At 38.4% G+C, this 19,998-nt stretch overlaps 1 protein-coding gene across 6 annotated transcripts in view; it reads left to right on the plus strand.

Annotated features, from left to right (window-relative positions):
* RABGEF1 (RAB guanine nucleotide exchange factor 1) overlaps positions 1 to 19,580 on the plus strand; it is a 24,810-nt gene extending 5,230 nt beyond the window's left edge. The window contains exons 1-11 of one of the 6 annotated variants that reach the window (XM_080374100.1): positions 3,897 to 4,011; positions 5,407 to 5,592; positions 8,012 to 8,232; positions 9,283 to 9,402; positions 11,531 to 11,551; positions 12,461 to 12,627; positions 14,220 to 14,301; positions 15,098 to 15,230; positions 15,624 to 15,715; positions 16,084 to 16,340; positions 17,353 to 19,580. In XM_080374100.1, coding sequence (XP_080230226.1) covers positions 5,414 to 5,592; positions 8,012 to 8,232; positions 9,283 to 9,402; positions 11,531 to 11,551; positions 12,461 to 12,627; positions 14,220 to 14,301; positions 15,098 to 15,230; positions 15,624 to 15,715; positions 16,084 to 16,340; positions 17,353 to 17,751 — 1,671 coding nt within the window. In that variant the 5' untranslated portion in view covers positions 3,897 to 4,011; positions 5,407 to 5,413 and the 3' untranslated portion in view covers positions 17,752 to 19,580. Of the gene's footprint in view, positions 1 to 3,896; positions 4,012 to 5,406; positions 5,593 to 8,011; positions 8,233 to 9,282; positions 9,403 to 11,530; positions 11,552 to 12,457; positions 12,628 to 14,219; positions 14,302 to 15,097; positions 15,231 to 15,623; positions 15,716 to 16,083; positions 16,341 to 17,352 lie in introns of those variants that run through there. The other 5 variants (XM_080374099.1, XM_080374101.1, XM_080374102.1 and 2 more) reach the window with 5 other exon arrangements.
* The last annotated feature ends 418 nt before the right edge of the window (positions 19,581 to 19,998 follow it).

Raw genomic sequence — 19,998 nt, forward strand, 5'->3', positions numbered from 1 at the left:
AATGCATGTTTCCTATGTCTTAACTCTTTCTGTGTTTTCTTTAGTAAATTTTCAAAGGCAGATTGAAATATGTGACTCAGGGAAAGTGATGTGGCTGTCAGCCAGCGGTATTTTGCAGAAAAGTTGGTTTTTCTGGTTTTGGCTCAGATGTCTGCTTCTATGAGTGTGGTAACCGAAACCCTGTGCTGTTTGCACGTATGTTTTCAGTTGCAGCTTTGACAGAGTCACAGAGGAACTGTTGGGCAGACAGCTGGTTTATCCTTCCGAGAAAATTTATGTGAATTTCCATTTTCTGAAGTAAGAGCTATGGTTTATTAGATATTCTTCTTGGATGACAGACTTGACAGGAAAAATCTAGGGGTGTGAGCAAGGGACAAGAAACCTCTGAGTTGGTAATTGCACTTTTTCAAAAAAGTATTTGCTCTAAGTGAACAGGTGCTCAAAATACTACTGAATAAACTGAAAAAATTTAGAGAAATCTAGGTACAACAGGAAAAATGTGTGGATAGGAAGATATATTAGATCTTCAGAATGAACTGCATTAAAGCAAGTATAAAGCGAATTTTGAATTAAACCACAGTGGGATGGTTTTTTTCATATGCTAGGCATCATAACAGAACTAAATATTCTAAAATGCTTATGAAAAAGCTACAGAAGAACTGATCTGTCATTAGAGATGTTTGGTGTGCAACCCTTCAATTATATCTAACATAATACGCGTCGTCTGCCTCATCTACCAACAGTGCACAAGTATTCACCTGCTCTTGATACCTCTGCAGTTTGCAAAAATAAAGCTTGGTGTCTAGAACAGCATGGAAAGCTGCAGCTGTGGGCAGCCGCTGCAGCTCGTAGCGGGTATGCTGGCAGGCCGGTGGGTACTGGCCTGGGAATGCATGTGGCAGTAGGACAAGGAGCTCTTTGGTGTCCTTACAGTCTAGTCCACTGTTAGCTGTGGTACAAATACGCTGATTGCCAGCAATGGGACAGCTTTCCGTGCTGCAGTTGTCCAGAATAAATCCCCCGTTGCAGTTGTCCAGAATAAATCCCCCGTTGCAGTTGTCCAGAATAAATCCCCCGTTGCAGTTGTCCAGAATAAATCCCCCGTTGCAGTTGTCCAGAATAAATCCCCCGTTGCAGTTGTCCAGAATAAATCCCCCGTTGCAGTTGTCCAGAATAAATCCCCCGTTGCAGTTGTCCAGAATAAATCCCCCGTTGCAGTTGTCCAGAATAAATCCCCCGTTGCAGTTGTCCAGAATAAATCCCCCGTTGCAGTCATGATGTAACAAAGTTTAAGAGCCTGGCTTTTTTCTGAACTTTTTAAAGGGGTGTTGCTAATTAACATAGATACTAACCTTTGATGAGATCTAGTACCGGTACAGAAATGCTGAAAAGAAGATTCTGTATCATGGTGTTTGTGAGATGTGTAAGGAAGTGTATTTTCTGCTTTCCCTGATGATATACACAGCAGAACTACTTGAAGGACTTTATTGAGCAAAGCAGGTATGAGTATACTTTAAATTAATTACAGGTGTTTGCTCCTGGGAGGGAGACATGATGCTTCTTGAAGTTGTTGAGTAGTGTTTTATTTGGGATACAGCACATGTGAAAAGGATGTTTGGTGCAGTGCACCTCTCCAAATTGTACTAGTTAATTTTATTTGAGATCTGATCTTCTGGTACTTTGTTACCCTTCTTGATTAGATGACTTTTTAATCTTTTTTTTTTTTAATGTGGAAGTTTGTTACCTTCCTTACTATTGTTTTCCTGGCTTCTCACTGGTGAGGCAGTATGAAAGCTGTTCAGAGTTGCCTGCCAACCTCTCTGACTCCAGGAAAACAATAAATTTGCTCTTTCTTTTTAGATTATGTTACTCAGAAGTGAGCTCAGGTCGTGAATGAAAATAAGAGGTCTGACCATGCAAAATAAGTGGTGTGACTGTGCAAATACACTGAGGAGTTGATCTTTGAATAAAGAGTGATACACCCTTAGCTGGAGTGGGAGAGAAGGAAGTAGAGAAAGAAAAAACGCATTTTGGACACTCAAAAGTTCCAACAAAACATTTTTAGTAATGGAAGATCATAAAGTACACAGAGATTTAGTTGCAGAAAGTTGACTTGAGATGGATTTTTCATATTCAATTTAATAAAACTTGTTGTTCTGTTTGTTAAAATATAAATGTTGACCTGCAAAAATTGGCTCTGAAACATTTTTTGTAATGGCTGTATGTCTTACAGCAGAAGCATTCTGCTTCCTTCAAAGTGCAGCATGGGATTTCTTCATACTGATTCAGGGTGACCTCTTTCGTCCCTGGATCTGAAACCGATGTAACTGCAATCGAAAATGCTTGAAGGGGAGGAGACAGAACAATTTGATTTTTAGTGCAGCTGTTTACGAACATCTCCTGAAAGCGTGCAAAAAAAAAAAAAGAATTTGGCTACTAAGAGACTGCTTTGCTTACTCCAGGGAAACCTGCTGAACTGTGACACTAAACAGAACCTTATTTTTAGTTCTGATGTACACAAAGGCTAGTGGGATGCCAAGGCACTTGTGGCACTAGTGTGTGGCTACTCTGTGGATACAGAAAGCTAATGTTTGTGCGTCTGTATAGAGATAGTGAAAGTGCGCAGCTGGTGCAGAAACAGTATGCTGTTACGCTCTCAGAAAGCAAGACGTTGATGTGGGGTAGAAGCAAGGTCATCTCTTTAATTCTGCTCCTTTAGTTTTTGAAAAATCTTGAGTATCTGAAGCACGGTGCTTTTGAATAAGAACAGCAAACACTTGAACTTGTGAAATTGGCTTACAGACTGCAATTGCCAAACTGTTGTAACTTACTCCTCTGTAGTGGGTGATAGGATCAGGGATGTTATTTCCTTGGGTGATAGGGATCGGTGTAAAATTTCTCTGAAGTGTTTGTTATGAAAATTTTTTGATCTGTTGTCTGTATAGCTAGCTCCCTGTAGTTTACCACAAAAGCATTCAGACTGATCAGCTTTACCATTAATGGCAATATTGAAACTTTTATGCATGGTGGTTTTTTCCAGTACAGGCACCTGCAATAGAAGTCTCTAATCAAAATGCTGCTGCAGCTTCTGTTTTTAGGAAGTGGTCTTTAAACTGGATCAGAAGCAATTGGAGAGTTTCAAGCTTTTGCTTCCCCATTCTTTTCAGAATTGGTGATAAAGGGCATGTGTAATGCTCTGAGAATGGGCTGTGTTTGCAAATACTGCCAACATGCAGTTTCTGTCCCAGGCTGTGCAGTTGACAAATACTTGACGTTTAATTTCTGGTCTGGTAGATAGATTGTCAGTCAGCAGATCTGTGTGCCATTATAGTCAGCATAAAGACCTTACTTGAGGAATCAGAAAATGAAGGTAGTACAAAAACCAAATGATTTTTGTGATAGCTTATTTTCCTCTGTTAATTGTCCATATGGGAATGAAGTAAAGCGCTCTCAAGTATTTAAAATCTAGTTGTTTTGTTTTATTTTGCTTTGCAAAAGCACATTGATGTCTGTTTAACTGTCAGACTTTCCTGTGGGAAAGAGAATATTCAGCTGCTTTCCATCTATATAAATGAGAAAATGTGTGTCTATAAAATATGCCATTAAGAAACTGATTCCCTCAATATACAGGTCTCTACAGTGAAACTATTTTAGATTATTTTTAGGAACTCGTTTCTTTCAAAGATAGAAAAGATGTTAGTGGAAGGAGTCTTAATACTTACATAAGATGGAATATTTAATTTGTTCACCCCTCAGAGAAAATCATATGTGTTTCCTGTTACTTTACTTAAAATAACTTGTTTAGATTAATGGGAAATGTTAATCATTATCAGTCTTTTAAAATGGTTGATCTTATGTAATTCTGCTTGGAACAAAATAGCTGTTACTTCCTATAGCAGAAGAAACTACCTGTGGTACTGACAGCTGTGCATATCATGTCTGTTCCACTGGATGACCCAGAGAAGAGTGTGGGGCTCCTCCTGAGACTGTTGCGTGCAGGAGCTTCCAGGGGTGAGTAACCTCTGCTGGGCAGAAACATGAGCAACCAGAGGTCCACATTCCTCAAACATATGAACGTAGGGGTCATTATGGATCTCAGAGGAAAACAAGATTACTCTTGACAATTACTGATGTTCTTCAGTTTAAGAAAATCACTTTTCATCTTGCTTTCCATACATTGCATCCCAACGTGTGTTCTGTTTTCCTTGTGTGATGTTAAGTAATGTGCTGGAGGCGAGGGCAGGGTCTTCAAACTGTGGGACAGTGTTGGTTTAAAAATATTCTGGTTTTCCTGTTGGAGGAAGGATGTCCTAGGGACACTTTTGGTTATGAATGTGAGAGCAAGAAACTGAATTGCCAAAGGGCTTGCTCGGCTTATGCAAAGCACTTTCTGCTGAGGATTGCAGGAAGAAAAAGGGGCTGGATTTGCTGACAAAGACCTGCGTTCCAGTGCCTTGCTGTGATATTTCTGGTGTCTGTGTGTGTCAATATTGCAAACCGAATGTTAATATTTTAATATACAGACCTTAAACTTGCAAATGCAGGTGATCCTGTACTGCTTTTCTCCTAAAATGAATCCAGCATTTACAATTAGAACAGATTAGTAGAAATGCCCTTGGGAGCAAGCTGGCATGTGGGATGGTTTCTGTCAAGCAAGAAAAGAAAGAGGAGGGGTGGAACATCGGAAGACAGGCTCTGCGCAGTGGTGGTGTAGGCATGAGAATAAATCTTTTTGTGCAGTTTCTATATAGAAATTCTATAGAGCTGTGCTGTATTATAGACACCCAACTTGACTCTGAAGTAACTCGAGTACTGAAGGAAATGGAGATGCGCCTCATCCATGTTAATGTCCCTGCTGGGTTAGCTGTGATACCTGACTGTGCTGTGAAGACATACTCTTTGAGGCCAAAGATACGTTACCTAAAGCCTCACCCGTGTGATTCTTCGCAAAGACAGTCTCAGCCTCAATACAAACCTGTTTACGTTTTGCCCCTTACTCAGTTTGCTTCCTTAATTGGTGACTGTAACTTTCTCTGTTTCTTTTTTCCTCTATGGATTTGTGCCTCTGCGACTGTTGGAACAATGTGCTGGTGAGATCAGAGACTTGTGCCTTTTTCCACATGTGTACGTACTGCGTGACTGGTACTGCTGGCCTGCCCTGGGCCAGCTGTCTCGTGCTGTTTGCAGGTCAGAGCTATGCAAACACATCCCAGTGCTGCAGTTGGCTTTGGGGGCTGTGTGGTTATATAACTGTGCCCTTCCTCCTGTGGCCTTTATTTTGTTGCTATGGGACTGTTAAATAATTAAAACAGGTGACTTCTCTCTAAAAGGCAAGCCTTCAAAAGAAATTATTTCTGGCAGGCCATTATCATGTTTCTGTCTTGTAACCCTTCTCTCTTTAAACAGGAAGAAAATGAACCTGAAATCTGAACGCAGAGGAATTCACGTTGATCAGTCGGAGCTACTGTGCAAGAAGGGATGTGGTTACTATGGCAATCCTGCTTGGCAGGGATTTTGCTCCAAGTGCTGGAGAGAGGAATACCATAAGGCCAGGCAGAAACAGATTCAAGAGGATTGGGAGCTGGCAGAGCGGTAAAGAGCCCTCTTCATTGGTTCATCTTTTACAGTAGAGTGACTTCACTAAAGACTATTCCTGTCTCCTATTTTCTAGTCCTATGTGCTCTGGCTCAGTTTCATCATAAGTTCTCAAATTTGACCTTTCCAGCAGGAATAAAAATCTTCCCTTTGATGCAAAGATGAATATTTATGACATTCTAATTTAAGAGGTTTCAAAAGAAAGTCTGCGAAGTAACAACTGTAAACACCCTCCAACGTCTCAACAAATACTTTGACCTAATTTGCGTAGTGAAATCTGTAATTCTGACTAGCAGTTGGAAGGGTGAAAGTGACAATTTTGATTAAAACACCTCTGCCTCTGGAGATTGCAGTTATTGTCTTGAATATAGTCATTGCAATGGTTTTACATTTCAGCTACTGATTCAAAAATGGGGTTTAGTCTTGTCTGTGGTCACTCATTCAAAGTTATGGTTAAGGGTTAAACCCAAAAGCATCAAAGCTTTAGCATTAATAATGTAGGTAATTTTTCTAAGTGTGTATTTTCTGCAAAGCAGTCTAGTTTTCCAGGTGTGATAAATGCTTGACCCTGAAAATAAGTGTTCAAAGAAATCTGTGCTTGCGTGAGAAATGCTTGCGTGCTTCTCATGCTTGCATGAAAAAACAAGAGCAGCTACAACTGCTTTTTGTTGGATTTGGGTCAAAGCACAAGCATTATCCACTGCCTGGAATACTGCAAAACATCCTCTTTGTACTACGGCAGTCCTTTTTGTCACTTCCAGGTGTGAGTTACATGACATCCACTCAGAATTAATTGTTTCAGGGCGATGTGGATTCTTGAGATAGAAGAGCATCTAGCTGTTTATGGAGTTGATGGGCAGTTGACACGAGCTGGCCAAGATGTTTGTTCATATTGACACAGATTCTCTACATACACTTATCTTAATGTGTTAGTGGTGTATGCCAGAGCTCTAGGAAGAAGTACAAATGCCAGAGAGACCTGTCTGCACTTGAGTTTGGAACCCTTTGGTGAACTTGAGCTACCTAGTGGTATGTTCACCAAGGTCGTTGGGGGGGGGAAAGAAAAAAAAAAAAAAGGCGTTAAGTTCACTGTTGACGTCAGCCTGCCTGAAGCAGGTGACATCTTTGGAAGCTCTGTGAACTTGAGCTGGGTCCATACTGTTGGTTATAGTTTGGAAGCCCTAAGTTTTCTGATACCTAAATACCCTAGACCTTCTTACCTTAGGCCTCGAAGTAGTTTGTTTGGTTTTAAAGTTCTCTTTACTGTCTGGCACTGGAACAGATGAACTGCAAGGAAAGGTAGAAGGAAGTGCTTGAAACCTTTTCTAGCCTAACCAGAAGGTGCCAGGTAAGCAGTTGAGTACAGTACAGAGGATGTGTAATTTTTTTTTCCTATGCCATAAATTTGGCTTAAACAGTAAAAATGTAAGTATTATCAGAGTCGATAGTTACACTGTCAGTCTTACAACATCTGTGGACAATGAAGTGGGTCATTTAAGGACTTCTTTAATAAGTAGCTGTTCAGTAGGGAGATGCTAAAGGCACAGATAAGCTGTGATTGTTGTAGTGAACAGACAGGCTTGTCAGCACAGATAAGACACAGTTCCTACCTCAAGAGACTGCAGATGCATGACCATTTATGGTCCATCCTGAGCTGGATGGATGTTCAAAGAAAATTGCCCTTCAAGATGCTAAAAGGTTGAGCAATGTAATTTAACCTATTTTAATCCTCCTGCATAGGAAGAAAAGTAGCTGTTGAAGGATCAGTATGTTTGCCCTCCCCTACTTTGTGCATGTATGTTAAAAGATGGGCTTGGTCTTTGCAAACCACCCATCAGTGTTGTAGTGAAGTGGTTTGCTTCATTCATTCAAACATTCGTATTACCAAGACTTTGAAAACAAATTATGACGACAATGATCTAGTTCCCAGAATATTTCTGAGATTGTGGCAGGGTATTTCACTTGCTCAGCTGTGAGCCGCAGTTTTTATCTTCAGTAAGATGGTAAGGGGTTGCCTGTGGGTAATAGGTTGTGAAACTCGGAACATGATGGCAGGGAGGAAGGCAAATGAACCGGTTATTGGAAGTTCTTCCATAGTCTTTTCCCTCACCTCTACCTTTGTAGAATTCAGGGCTGTGGCATGAGGGGAAGGTGACCATGATTATACTCCAGTCATCTCTCTTTTGACCGTACTACTTAATCTTCCCTAGTCATCTTGAGCTTTCCCTCATTTTTGCCATTGCAACATGGAAAGAGCGGACGTAATGTAGTGAAGCTTTGCTAGGAAGCAAGAAATTAAGATGGACACAGAGGAGAATTAGCGTGTCAAATGAGTAATTAATTTATTACACAGGAAATCAGCGTATTTGGGCTGGTTTTAAGCACTTAAATTAGACTAGACTTTTTCTAATTCCAGGCTTCAGCGTGAGGAGGAAGAAGCGTATGCCAGCAGCCAGAGTACCCAAGGAGCACAGTCACGTGAGGAGGAAGAAGCGTATGCCAGCAGCCAGAGTACCCAAGGAGCACAGTCACTGACCTTTTCAAAATTTGAAGAAAAGAAAACCAATGAGAAAACACGAAAGGTCACTACCGTGAAGAAGTTCTTCACTGCTTCTTCCAGAACAGGAGCTAAGAAGGGTAACTCTCCTTTGTTTTTAATGGTTCTGTTCAACAAATTAAGTTAGAAAGTGTTTTTGATGGATGTATTGTGCTAAAAGGCAGAGTAGCTCTCTGTGAGTTGTTAAAAAGTTGGAATAATGATGCTTCTGGAGAGCAATTGCTGTATGTGAAGTCTTACTGAAAACACAGAAAGACATGAGCGTTTGGGTGATGCCAGCTGTATTTTAAATAGAACATTGCACTTCTAAACCTGTGGCCGTGTTTGTGTTAGTTATACAGGAGTTCTTTCATTCAAGTGTAGTATAAATGTGTTCTTGGTGGGGGTCTACCACTGCACTGCTGAGTGGAAGGATCTTGTTCGTATGATGCACATTCTTGCTAGATTTGTGAGTCAACCATAGTGTGATGCTGTGGTTTCGTTCTTGAAGGGGAACTCTTCCTGAAGAACGCAGGAGAAAAGGTACTGGGTGTCAGTCACCTCTAACAAACTGCTATCTCTAAATGTGATAGAAATGCTGATATAAAATATGAGATGATGCTGCCATAATGGATCATTTTGACAGCTTTAATGGAAAAAAGCAAATGTGTAAGCAAGGGTGCCTTTAAATGAAAATAAATGAGAAAGGGAACTTAGTTGTGTTTATGTGTATATGGGTTGTGACTGTCAAGTTTGTGATTGGCTGAATGTTTATTCTACAGCATGTGGTACAAGTAAGAATGGTTCATGGCACTGAAGTCTTTGCATAGCAATAACTTATATGGGCAAAACCTGAAAAATGCTAGACTGTGGAGTAGCCATTTCAGAAGAAAAAGCAACATTAATTTATCTTAGCCTTATAGGCGATGGATTTCCTTAATAAGAAATTCTAAATATATCTGAATTTCATCTTAGAATTTGTCTTGGTGCATGGGCAGCATTTGGCTAAATGAGGCATTCAGCTGTGTAGTAAAAACTTCTTTTTATGTTCATTCTTCTCACTTTCCATATTTTCTTTATTTATCCCCTTCACCGTCTCTCCTGACATGCTCCCACTCTTGGTGTCTTGCTTGCTTTTGCATTTATTTCAGTGGCTCAAGAGAAAATCGTTAAGCAAGGACAGCTTGGGAGGGAGCAAAATGCTGATAACATTCTCAGGGATTTGAAGGAGATTTTTACTCTCTCCTGGGAACTGGCTTCCCCTACTGAAGGTAATGCAGCACAGCTTGAGCAAGCTGTCTGCTTGATTTTAGCAAGCTTACTTCTTGGTTGGGCTTTGCAAAGTACAAACTAGGGTTGTGCCAGTTATAACACGTGCTGTTGAATATGAAGATGGCAAAAGAAGCAAGTCCAGCATCTTGAGGTAAACTTGAATCTCTAAACCAATTCTGTGCTTTTTGGCAGGGAGAATATAGGAAGGAATAAAGGTGAAGCTTCTTTTAAGTTTTACTTTAGGATGGCATTTGAAGGATTATGCAGTTTCAGTAAAATAAGAATTTTGTAAGTAGCTACTTCATATTTTTATCAAAAAATAATGCCAGGTTGCCATTATAAATCTGATTATAAGTTGAAACTAGTTCAGTTTAGTAGTTCACACTTCAAGAACTCTTGCATTCTCAAAACATCTCCAGATGTTTGTTATATTAATCAAGAAGACAATTTCATAGCAAGAGAAGACATACTAGTTTCATTTAAACCAAAAGGATACTGAAACTCTGGATGCAAACAGCTTTAGGATCTTGTCCTATGCTATTTGGTTGGAATTCTGATATGTTCTCCTGACTAAGGAAATTGTGAAGATGTACAATTCTTTATTTTGCAAATTAGATGAAGATGATGAATGGGTGTGTATAGTAGAGCTAATGACAACCCCTTTTTTTATATTCTTGGCTTGGACTCAGATCCACGACCATGGCACAACCATAGTGAATCTCTGGAGTGCTAATGTTCTGCTGTGACAACTAGCATTTTTGTAGAATGCCTTGAGAAAGATTTTAATATTAATAGTGTTTATTCTTTGTAAAGGTGATCCTTTCTTAACTCTTCCCATGCTCGCTCTTTTCATTTTGGCATATCTCCTCTACTAGGTTCTCTTTAACTTGTTTAAATGGAATTTCTGTTCTGATAATCAGCTTCTTTTTAGTTAGACTTAATTCTTTCAAAGTACATGGCAAAGGTGAAAATATTTTGTTACTGAAAGTACGTTTGTTCCTGCAGTCCTTAGTAATCAGTGCATGTTCATTTTCCTAAATCAGGATTTTAACATAGAGATTAATGAAGTTGCAACATTTCTGAGTGACTACATGTAAGTTTTGGTGGGACTCGTTAAAAAGACCGTTCATTCTAACATTCAATTTTTAACATCATGCCTACCTCAACAGTAATTTGCCTCAGTTGACTACATCTCTCTAGTAACTAAAAAATAATCTATTTTAAATGTGACTGGAAAAATCATATTCATGTTCCTTAAGGTCAAATAGCAGAATGAAGTTCATTATTTTTATAATACAGTGAACTCAACACTGAAGTAAGTAAGTAAATCTTCAACTGTTCTTTAAAAGTCAGTAGTTGATCTTGGAAAAAACATTTTATAATTCTGCCCTTTCAGAAGTGGTAGATTTTTTTTTTTCTTTATTATTTCCAAACTATGCTTTCTGCTTAACTGGTTATGTAGTACTAAATGTGATAAATTTAGATCAACCTATAGTAATGGTTGCTGTTCAGTTTGAATACTATACAAGCATTCTACTTTTAATCTTGGGTATAAAGAAGACTGGAGGAAATCCCTCTGGAAAAGTGTTCTTGTGTAACTAGAAAGGAGATTGAATCGCATTTTCTATCTTGATTGTTACAGTTGAAATTTAAATCTTTGCCAAACCATTTTCCATTCTTATGAGTTAAATGCCATAGATGTTGTAGTGGTACCTGACCACGTTATTATCCAGAGAAGCTTATGCTGAAGTGTAGAGGTCCTCACAAGTCTTGTGCTTTGGTCAGATGATCGGTGCTTGTTAGTCACTGGATTGTACAGCTTTGAATTTACTAAAGTGCTGCATCTCTTTAAAAGCAAGTAACAAACAAACAGATGAGCTACCTCAAGTCCAAATTAAACACACAGAGTTAAATACCCCAATCCCATTTATTTCCTTTTACTTTGGAGTTCTGCATGTATGCTTATTGAAACAAGGACTGTTGTGTTGTGCATGTTAATATTTTCAGATTTAAAGGTATGTTTGTATTGTGTTGACCATGAATATTTTCATGTTTTCTGTCTCTCTGCTGCTTGCTTTTCATCATACTCATTTACATCATCTCTATTCAATCCTTCATTTTGAACAGTGTTGGCTGGCAAGTTGAAAGGTGGGTGAACTAAACTTGAGTAGCGAAGGTGTTGGATCAGTCCAATTAACTTGCAACATGCCTTGGAAAATCAGATGTGTTTGTGTGGAGAAATTCTGTGGTTGCAGCTATATAAACTTGCATCCAGTGCTGTGTGCAGTCTGTGTTCCTGCCTCCTTCCTGAGTGCCAAGGAAGTTCTTCCTTGAACAGACGCGGTGCTTCTGCTCTTGCTGAAACACAAATGGCCAAGTTCTCATTTGCACTGCAGGCGTGATTCTGTGGCATCTGCAGCCTAGCAAGGAAGGGCTGCTGCGTTTGCACCAACCTTGTGCTCCCTATTCCTTCTCTTGCGCTGCTGCTGCTCCTGGGAACTGGTGGGAAGCCAGCCTGGGGAGCTGATCAAGCTCAAAAATACCCCCAGAAAGAGACGCTAGTTTCTGACTAGGACTGCCCCAAACTAGTACTCCCTGAGCTACTTCATGAGCCAGCTGAATGAGTACTTGTGTTGGTGCAAGCAGAGGAGCAGGAATGTAAAAGTGAGGGAGAATGGAAAAGGGACCACTCCATTATCTTTAACTGCTACAGAATTCCATCTGGAAGCCTTGATTTTATGGAGATATCTTACCTGGGAATGAAAATGTAAGAAATCCAAAAGCAAGCCCGTGTTACAGTAATCTCCTAATATAAAAAGGCCATTCGTGTAAATGGGTATGTGGCTATAAATGTTTCACTTCAGTGGAATACTCATTTTCCTAGAGTTCTGTTCCATAATATCCAGCTTTTCCCTAGTAAAGCTGGAGAAATAAATGCTCGTTCATCTGCACAGTTGAAAAAAAACAACTTGAAGTTCTAAGACATGTTAAATGCTTCCTGAATTCATCCATCAATGTAAAAAAAGCTAATCTGATGTGCCCAAATTTTCTCAGCAGAGATCCAAGAAGCCAAGGCTCCCAGCCCTTCTATAAACCGGCAGGCTAGCATCGAGACAGATCGAGTATCCAAGGAATTCATAGAATTTCTCAAGACATATCATAAGCCTGGACAAGATATCTATAAGCAATGTAAACTATTTTTGGACACAATGAATCATAAAAGGGTAAGTTTTACATGCCTTTCATATAAAATAGGGAAATTAGGGAGAGAAAGAAAAAAATGCTGCATTTCTTCCAGCAGTTTGTTCTTTATATATTGTACACAGGAGTCGAGCTGATAAACTTAGCCAAATGATCTAGTGGCAATCTTAAATTCGGAATGCCTTGCTTTTTGATGTGGTATGTGACAAAAGAAACCCTCCAGCCCCGGTATCTCAGGTATCCTGAACGAACTTTCCTGTGCATCCCAAATAAATTAGTTCTGAATAAATCCCACATAGTCCATTGAACAAACAATTTTCTAGTTCAATATGACTTGTGGAAATTATGGTGTATTACATAATGAGTTTTTAGGTATCTTAAGTCTAAAAAGTTACTAAAAATTACAGAATCAACCCACATATCTCCTTTTCTTTGAGGAAAGGGAACTTGACTGTGGTGGGTTTTTTTAATACGGAATAAGAGTTACATCTTAATTCTCCTTTAAAAAAAATAATAATGAAAATTAAAAATTAAAAAGATGAATTAATGTGTGTGTAGTGCCACCTATGGTTGAAATGAGTCAGTGTTCAGCACACCTCTTTTTCTTCCCCTACCTTTCTTATTTATTATGTAGTCGCTGAAATTACATCCTCAAATTTGACTGTAAATTAAAGGGAGTTCTGATGGAATCTTGCATGCCGTTCACTTTGAAAACATCTTGGAGGTGTTTTTTCTTTTAGAACTGATTCATTCTGAGCATAGAGTTTGTGAAAATAGTGTGTAGTTGTTATTGGTTAAAAACACTGAAGGTACTCTTACTTCTGATTCCTTGGCAGTTCGTGCTAGTCAAAAAGAAGTCTTTGTCAAAACATCCTTTTGCTACTACGTGTAAACCAGGCCTAAAATGCAGCATTGCCATCATTGCTGAGACTTTGTGTGCAGGATAACTGTCTAGTTTTTGGCCTTAGAGAATTCAGAAACTAAGTTCTTTCTCCATTTTTTTTTTTAATGTATGGTTTTATGTTGCCATTTAGTGGTGAAAAGTGACTTGATCGGTAAAGTTAATTTTAATTCTTCAAACCTCTGTGGTGTTCTTCAGTAGCTCAGTTAATTAATGTCCAAAAGAAGGTGTTGTTTTCACAAATAACATTGTGAAGCTATTTCATAATAACTTCATTGTTAGAGGTGTCTATTGTATTGATATTCTTTCAAATTATGGTTTATGTTCTCATTTTTTTGATATACTGTATATAATCTTCTAAAAAGTTAGAGACAAAACTGGGAGCAAGGATTCTGCTTAATAGTCTGCATTATTTTGTTGCTGTTACTCAGGGATGGGGGGGGGGGGGGAAACAGCATTGCACTTGTCCAATTCCATTGCTGCTATAAATCTGTTCAGCAAAGAAACATGAGTCTTTCACATGTTAGAGCCAAGTACGTCTTGGTTTCTTATAATTTTTGAATATGATTTAGCCAACATAAACACCACTGACAATACATTTGCATTCTCAGACTGTTACTGCAGCTGGACGCTTTCCTTAAACAAAAACAAAACATCAGAGGCATTGCTGCCATTTCTTCCACATATGCACACTTAATCCGTTTTCTGTTACAGGACTTAAGTATTGAGGAGCAATCTGAATGTGCCCAGGACTTCTATCAAAATGTAGCAGAGAAATTACAGACACGTTGGAAAGGTACCATGCTCCTCTTCCTCATATCTTCTGTTGAAAAGTAATGATTTGAGCATAAAGCCTCTTGCATTTTCAAGTAAAAAGAAAGCGTTCCTAACCAGCTTTCAGAAATGCTATTAAAGAATTCTAGTACCGTAGAACTATTCCCAGCAGCACCAGTTCTATAAAGTTTTGCAGTCTAAATTACTTGTTTTTACAGGTTTTTCTTAAACTCTCAATTAAATGGGGTCCAGTTGTTTTCATTTCTTGTTCTAAATTCAACACCATTTGTTTAAAACTGAAGTTGAATGTGTAGTCTCTACCCAATTAACAGACTGTGAGCCTTACATTACACTGTGATGCATAAGAAGCCAGTGAGAGGGAGTCTTTCTGTTGCGGACTGCTTTTATGTGCCTGGTATGTAAGTGGCACAGCTTAAACATACCCGGGGATTTTGTTAGACCTAAACAGGAACGGAGGACTTGGAAGACTTGACTGGATTTATTCTCAAAGACTGTATTTTCAAGCAATGTTCTTGTAAGCTACAAGGAGCTGAACCTGATTTGTGTGTTGAATGTGCTTCGTTGTGAACCTGTGCATGTACTGACTTTGGCATGTCACTGTGCTGTTCTCACCACTGTAGTTTTACTTCTGCTGTAGAGAGTGAAAATACTCCCAATATATCCATTCTTCATTAACTCGGGTTAGCTCAAGTTAGTAGCACTGATTCAGTGCTGTTAGGACCAACTTGTAATAAATCTTCACAAGAGCCACAGAATATTTTATTTAATGTATTGAGGCTGGGATTTGTACCTTTCAGTGTCCCCTGAAAAGGTTGAGAAAGCAATGGATCAGATTGAAAAATACATTATGACTCGACAGTATAAATATGTCTTTTGCCCTGAAACGACTGATGATGAGAAGAAAGATCTTGCTGTCCAAAAGAGAATCAGGTGAGTCTTTCAAAAATGGCTGAGTAATCTGCAGTCCTGTAAACGAGCTCTGGATCAAGCATGTTAAAAATCTTTTGCTGTGCACATAAAAATGGCAAGCTTTTTAACCAAAAGTGTTAAAAGCACTTTATATAAGAAACAGAATGAAGAGAATGAGTAATGAAAGCAACTAAATTAGGAAAACTAATTGGTTTGCTTTTGTTAAATTATAGCAAAGAAAGAAGTGTTTTTTCTGGAAACAAATTACTTCAGTGGAATAAACTAGCTTATGACTGGATTGGTGCCTCATTTACACAAAGCACTCCTTGTGCCTTGAATTCAAGAACCAGCTGGTTTCAAACACCTGAATGTTACTGGCACAGAACAGTTTAATTTTTTTTTTTCTTGTCATAGGGCTTTGCATTGGGTAACTCCACAAATGCTGTGTGTTCCTGTCAATGAAGAAATTCCAGAAGTTTCTGATATGGTCGTAAAAGCAATTACAGGTTTGTGAATGATGAAGTTTACAATTACAACTTTAATTTTCTTATGTCTTGCTCATAGACGTTGTTTTCTGCTGTCATCAGAAGGGGTCCAGGCTTTTACATTTGCAGGAACCTTTGTGGTATTGGACTAGTATGTTATCTGTGAAGCAGGAATAACTTTTCTACTACAGAAGTGTTTAGGCTTATCTGATCTATTTGAAATACTTGGACTGAACCAAGAAGTGGTTGAATAAACAGATACTTTTGTGGAACAGCAAGCACCAGGGATAAAGATGATGCGATATTAGTTTTGTCCAGTAAGTGTTCTACTCATTCAGGTGTCTTGATTAGTATGGTTTTAATGATTTGAGAACCTTTTTATCTTACAGATATTATTGAAATGGATTCAAAGCGTGTCCCTCGTGATAAATTAGCATGCATCACCAAGTGCAGCAAGCATATATTTAACGCTATTAAAATCACAAAAAATGAACCGGCTTCTGCTGATGACTTTCTTCCAACACTTATATACATTGTTTTGAAGGGAAACCCGCCCCGTCTGCAGTCTAACATCCAGTATATAACACGCTTCTGTAATCCAAGCAGGTTAATGACAGGAGAAGACGGCTACTATTTTACCAATCTGGTAAGTGCAGGAATAGTGTTGACATTTTGTATAAGACTGTCTTTTATTTGGATGTAGGAATTCCCAGTAAAGGCAAACACAGCATAACACAGAAGGAAAATTAAAACTAATCTTACAAACAGTGGTTGAGGTTAATTAGAGTACAGCAAGTTCTTTTGCTTTGTATTTCCTCACTTTTCCTTCTCTGCTTTCCAAACCAGACAGTGCTTTGCATTCTTTATAATATTAAACTCTTTTATTTGAACAGTCTGATGCTAAGACTTGGGTATATTTTTGTTCTGTGAGTAGATAAGTACTATTTGTTCATAAAATCCCAAGTTTGGACTGCGCAGGTGTTATGGATGCAAAGTTCCCCATGTAAGCCCATCAGAGTTTTGTCTCTTCAAGGGACTTTAACCTGTGGAGGTAAATGGGCTTTTTAAAGCTTCTGCAGGAGGCATTTATTGGTGTGATTGTGTACCTTAGAAGGAATTATGATTAAGAACTTGGCTTCTCTGCACTTCATTGTAAAGCAATTTTTGAGGGAAAATACGTAGTTGAATGAAATACTTAAAAAGTTAGAAATTCCTTTCAGTAGGAGGAGAGCATCTACAAGGTAAGATGGGCTTTGACATTCCTTCCTTCAGAAGAGGAATAGAGAACATAGCAGATCTCTGCTGAGCACATTATTAAATATTTATACAGTGCTTTTGTCTAGTTGTCATGTTCTTTCTGTTCTCTCACCTCCAAAATGCCGTGACCCTGAGGTTTGTAATGTACGTTATCCGGTGGGTCGGTACTGAAGTGGTGTCCTTCCTGTATTGTTCTCAGAGTTTTCAGCTTCTTTAGACTTTGGGGAGAGGAAAGAGGCATATGAACTGTCTGATATATTTAGCTTCTGGAAAAGCTTTTTAGGAGCAATCTGTTGAGACATTAAATAAAACAGTTACTGATTTAACAGCAGGATAAAATAAAACGGAACGCATACATTCCAATCTGCAATGCGCAGTGATACTTTCTCTTTTCTTTGTAGTGCTGTGCTGTGGCCTTCATTGAAAAACTGGATGCTCAGTCTTTAAATCTAAGCCAAGAAGATTTTGATCGTTTTATGACTGGGCAGACATCCCCGAAGAAGCAAGAATCTGACAGTTTTTCACCTGATGTGTGCCTGGGTGTTAAGCAAATGTATAAAAACTTAGACCTCCTATCTCAGCTGAATGAGAGACAGGAAAGAATTGTCAATGAAGCCAAGAAGCTTGAGAAAGACCTGATAGATTGGACTGATGGAATTACAAAGGAAGTCCAAGATATTGTTGAGAAATATCCTTTAGACATAAAACCAAAAAATCAAGCCTTAGCAGCGATTGACTCTGAAAATGTGGAGAATGACAAGCTGCCCCCACCACTGCAGCCTCAGGTTTATGCAGGGTAATTATCAGTGTTAACATTGAAAAGCATTATTATCTTCACCTAGTGCTATCTGCTACTTGGGAAGGGAAGTAAATTTAAGGCTAAAAAAATCAGATGAGCTTAAATCAGTACATTTTTAAAGGTACATTTTTTTTGTTAAGTGTAATGACTTGTATTTATTTTAGTCAAGTAGATTTCTATTAGGCTTTTGTGGGTTTTTGAACTGAATTTAAATTTTCTACACAAACCGATGTAATTTTTAAGCAACACTAGTCCATTGACATCTTTCCTGAAAGCTTCCTTCTAGGCATGCACTTACTTCTTTTTAATAATTCGTTTAACTTGAATTTGAGTTCCAGCAGAAACTCAAAAGGTACCAATGTTAGTCTGAATTTATTCTGTAGCTGTAAAGATTAAATATATATTGTAAAATATGTAAAATTGTAAATAGATTTAAAAATCTAATGTTTCAGCTGTGCATGACATCTTGTGTGTGTGTGTGAAAATGATATAAAAGTATTCATTTTAGCACCTTTCAGTTAAATCATATTGCAGTATAAAGGCAAGTACACTGTTAGTGTTTCAGTAAGCTGGATGGTATAACTGATGAATTCCAGTCAGAGAGGATATTGTTGTAATGATTTGAAAACTTGACACCCATCTCAATCTGCTTTGTTAAAAAAAAAAAGAAAATTATTTAAAATATGACATTTCTTCATGTAAATGTTCTTTCTGCTTTGCCAGTACACCTGATAGCTTTCAGTGGTGCACGTTAAGTGCTGATACTACTGCTTTTGAAGAGAGTGTTGAATCAGGCTTCAGAAATGGGAAGAAATTTTAGGTTTAAAAATTGCATAATGTGGAACAAAAAAGGGGTGGGGAGGGGCCAGTGCAAGAGATGCACCAGAAGTGGCTTTCTTTTCTGGCATTGCCTAGTAATTTCCATCAGTGGGCTAGGTCTTGATCGCTTTTTTGACAATCCTGGTAGATAAATAAGTTGATATAATTAGAGGCTGCTTTTTAGAAGCATGAGCCGTTGCTCTGAGCAGAAAAGTGCACTCTGTTTTCACAGAACACCAGTTGTCTGATCTTCAGCAACCCTCTTTAGCCAAGGGCCTTCCCTTGCTCAAGCATTGAGCATCAAGGTAAATGTTGCTTTGTCACTAGGAGTTTAGATCAGTGTATTTCAAGTTAAGTATACTAGCTCATTCTGCAAAAAGTAACCTCTTGCAATATAACTTTTTTATGCCAGTGAAACATTTTATATATCATTTGAAATATCTTCCAGTTAATCCAGTCTGCCATGATTTGTTTGTGTACCTGAGATATCTAACATAAAGCTACTTAGCTTGAACTACTTTTAAGCAATGTTAAAGTCTTACTATCAAGGAGGAGAGTACCTACCTCTTTATTATGTTCCACTGCTTTAAAAACACTGCTGTTTTAAATTTGCACTGCAATAATTTCAGACCACAACTGTGATTTGTCCCTTTTTTTGTCAAATGTATTTAGCCTTATGAACTATGCATTATTCCCAGTGTTTCAGAGATAACCAGCTACCCAAAATTCCACTGCTGAAGTGAAGCAATGAGCTAATCAGATGATCATAAGAAATTAGATTATTTAATGTATCCATGTCTCACAGCGCCCAAGTTGCTTAGGATCTGACCAGTGCTTGCAGTAAATAACACTGTAAAGTCTTTTTTTTTTTTTTTTTTTCTTCTCTCTCTATAAACAGTAGGTGCTAATTCTGATGTCCAGGTACACAGGTTTTCCTGAGGAGGGGTGGGGGGAAAGCAAACTTTTAGCTTTTGTGATAATTGCCATGTTTAAATAAAAGTGTGTACATTATACCCTTGTTAATGAGTTTCTAAAAATCTCGTCACTGGGTTTTGTTGTGCCGTTAATGATTAATGTGCATATACAGTGCTGCTTCTGCATTCTCTGTGTTTTGAGAGAGACAATTCTTAGCCATTCAAGTGCAAGTCTTAGGTAACAATGTCTTTTTCTTTGCAGAAGGATCATTGTAGTCATTAAGTAGTTAAGAATGACTTGCTGGTACATTTGTAACTGAAGTATCTCTTACTCATATGCCATCTTGTTATCAAGCTGCTAAAGCGTGATTATTTTCAGCAGACATACCCTCCAAAGCCTGGTGGGGCAGGTAAGATGGATTTCCATAGCTCATCTAAAAGTTAGCAAGTAGGAGTGGTTTGCTCCTAGCCGTAGTGTAGCCTGGATAATAACAACGCTGGGAGCAGCTCTGACA

This window comes from Falco punctatus (genome assembly GCF_963210335.1).
Source record: "Falco punctatus genome assembly, chromosome: 1".
Lineage (NCBI taxonomy): Eukaryota > Metazoa > Chordata > Aves > Falconiformes > Falconidae > Falco > Falco punctatus.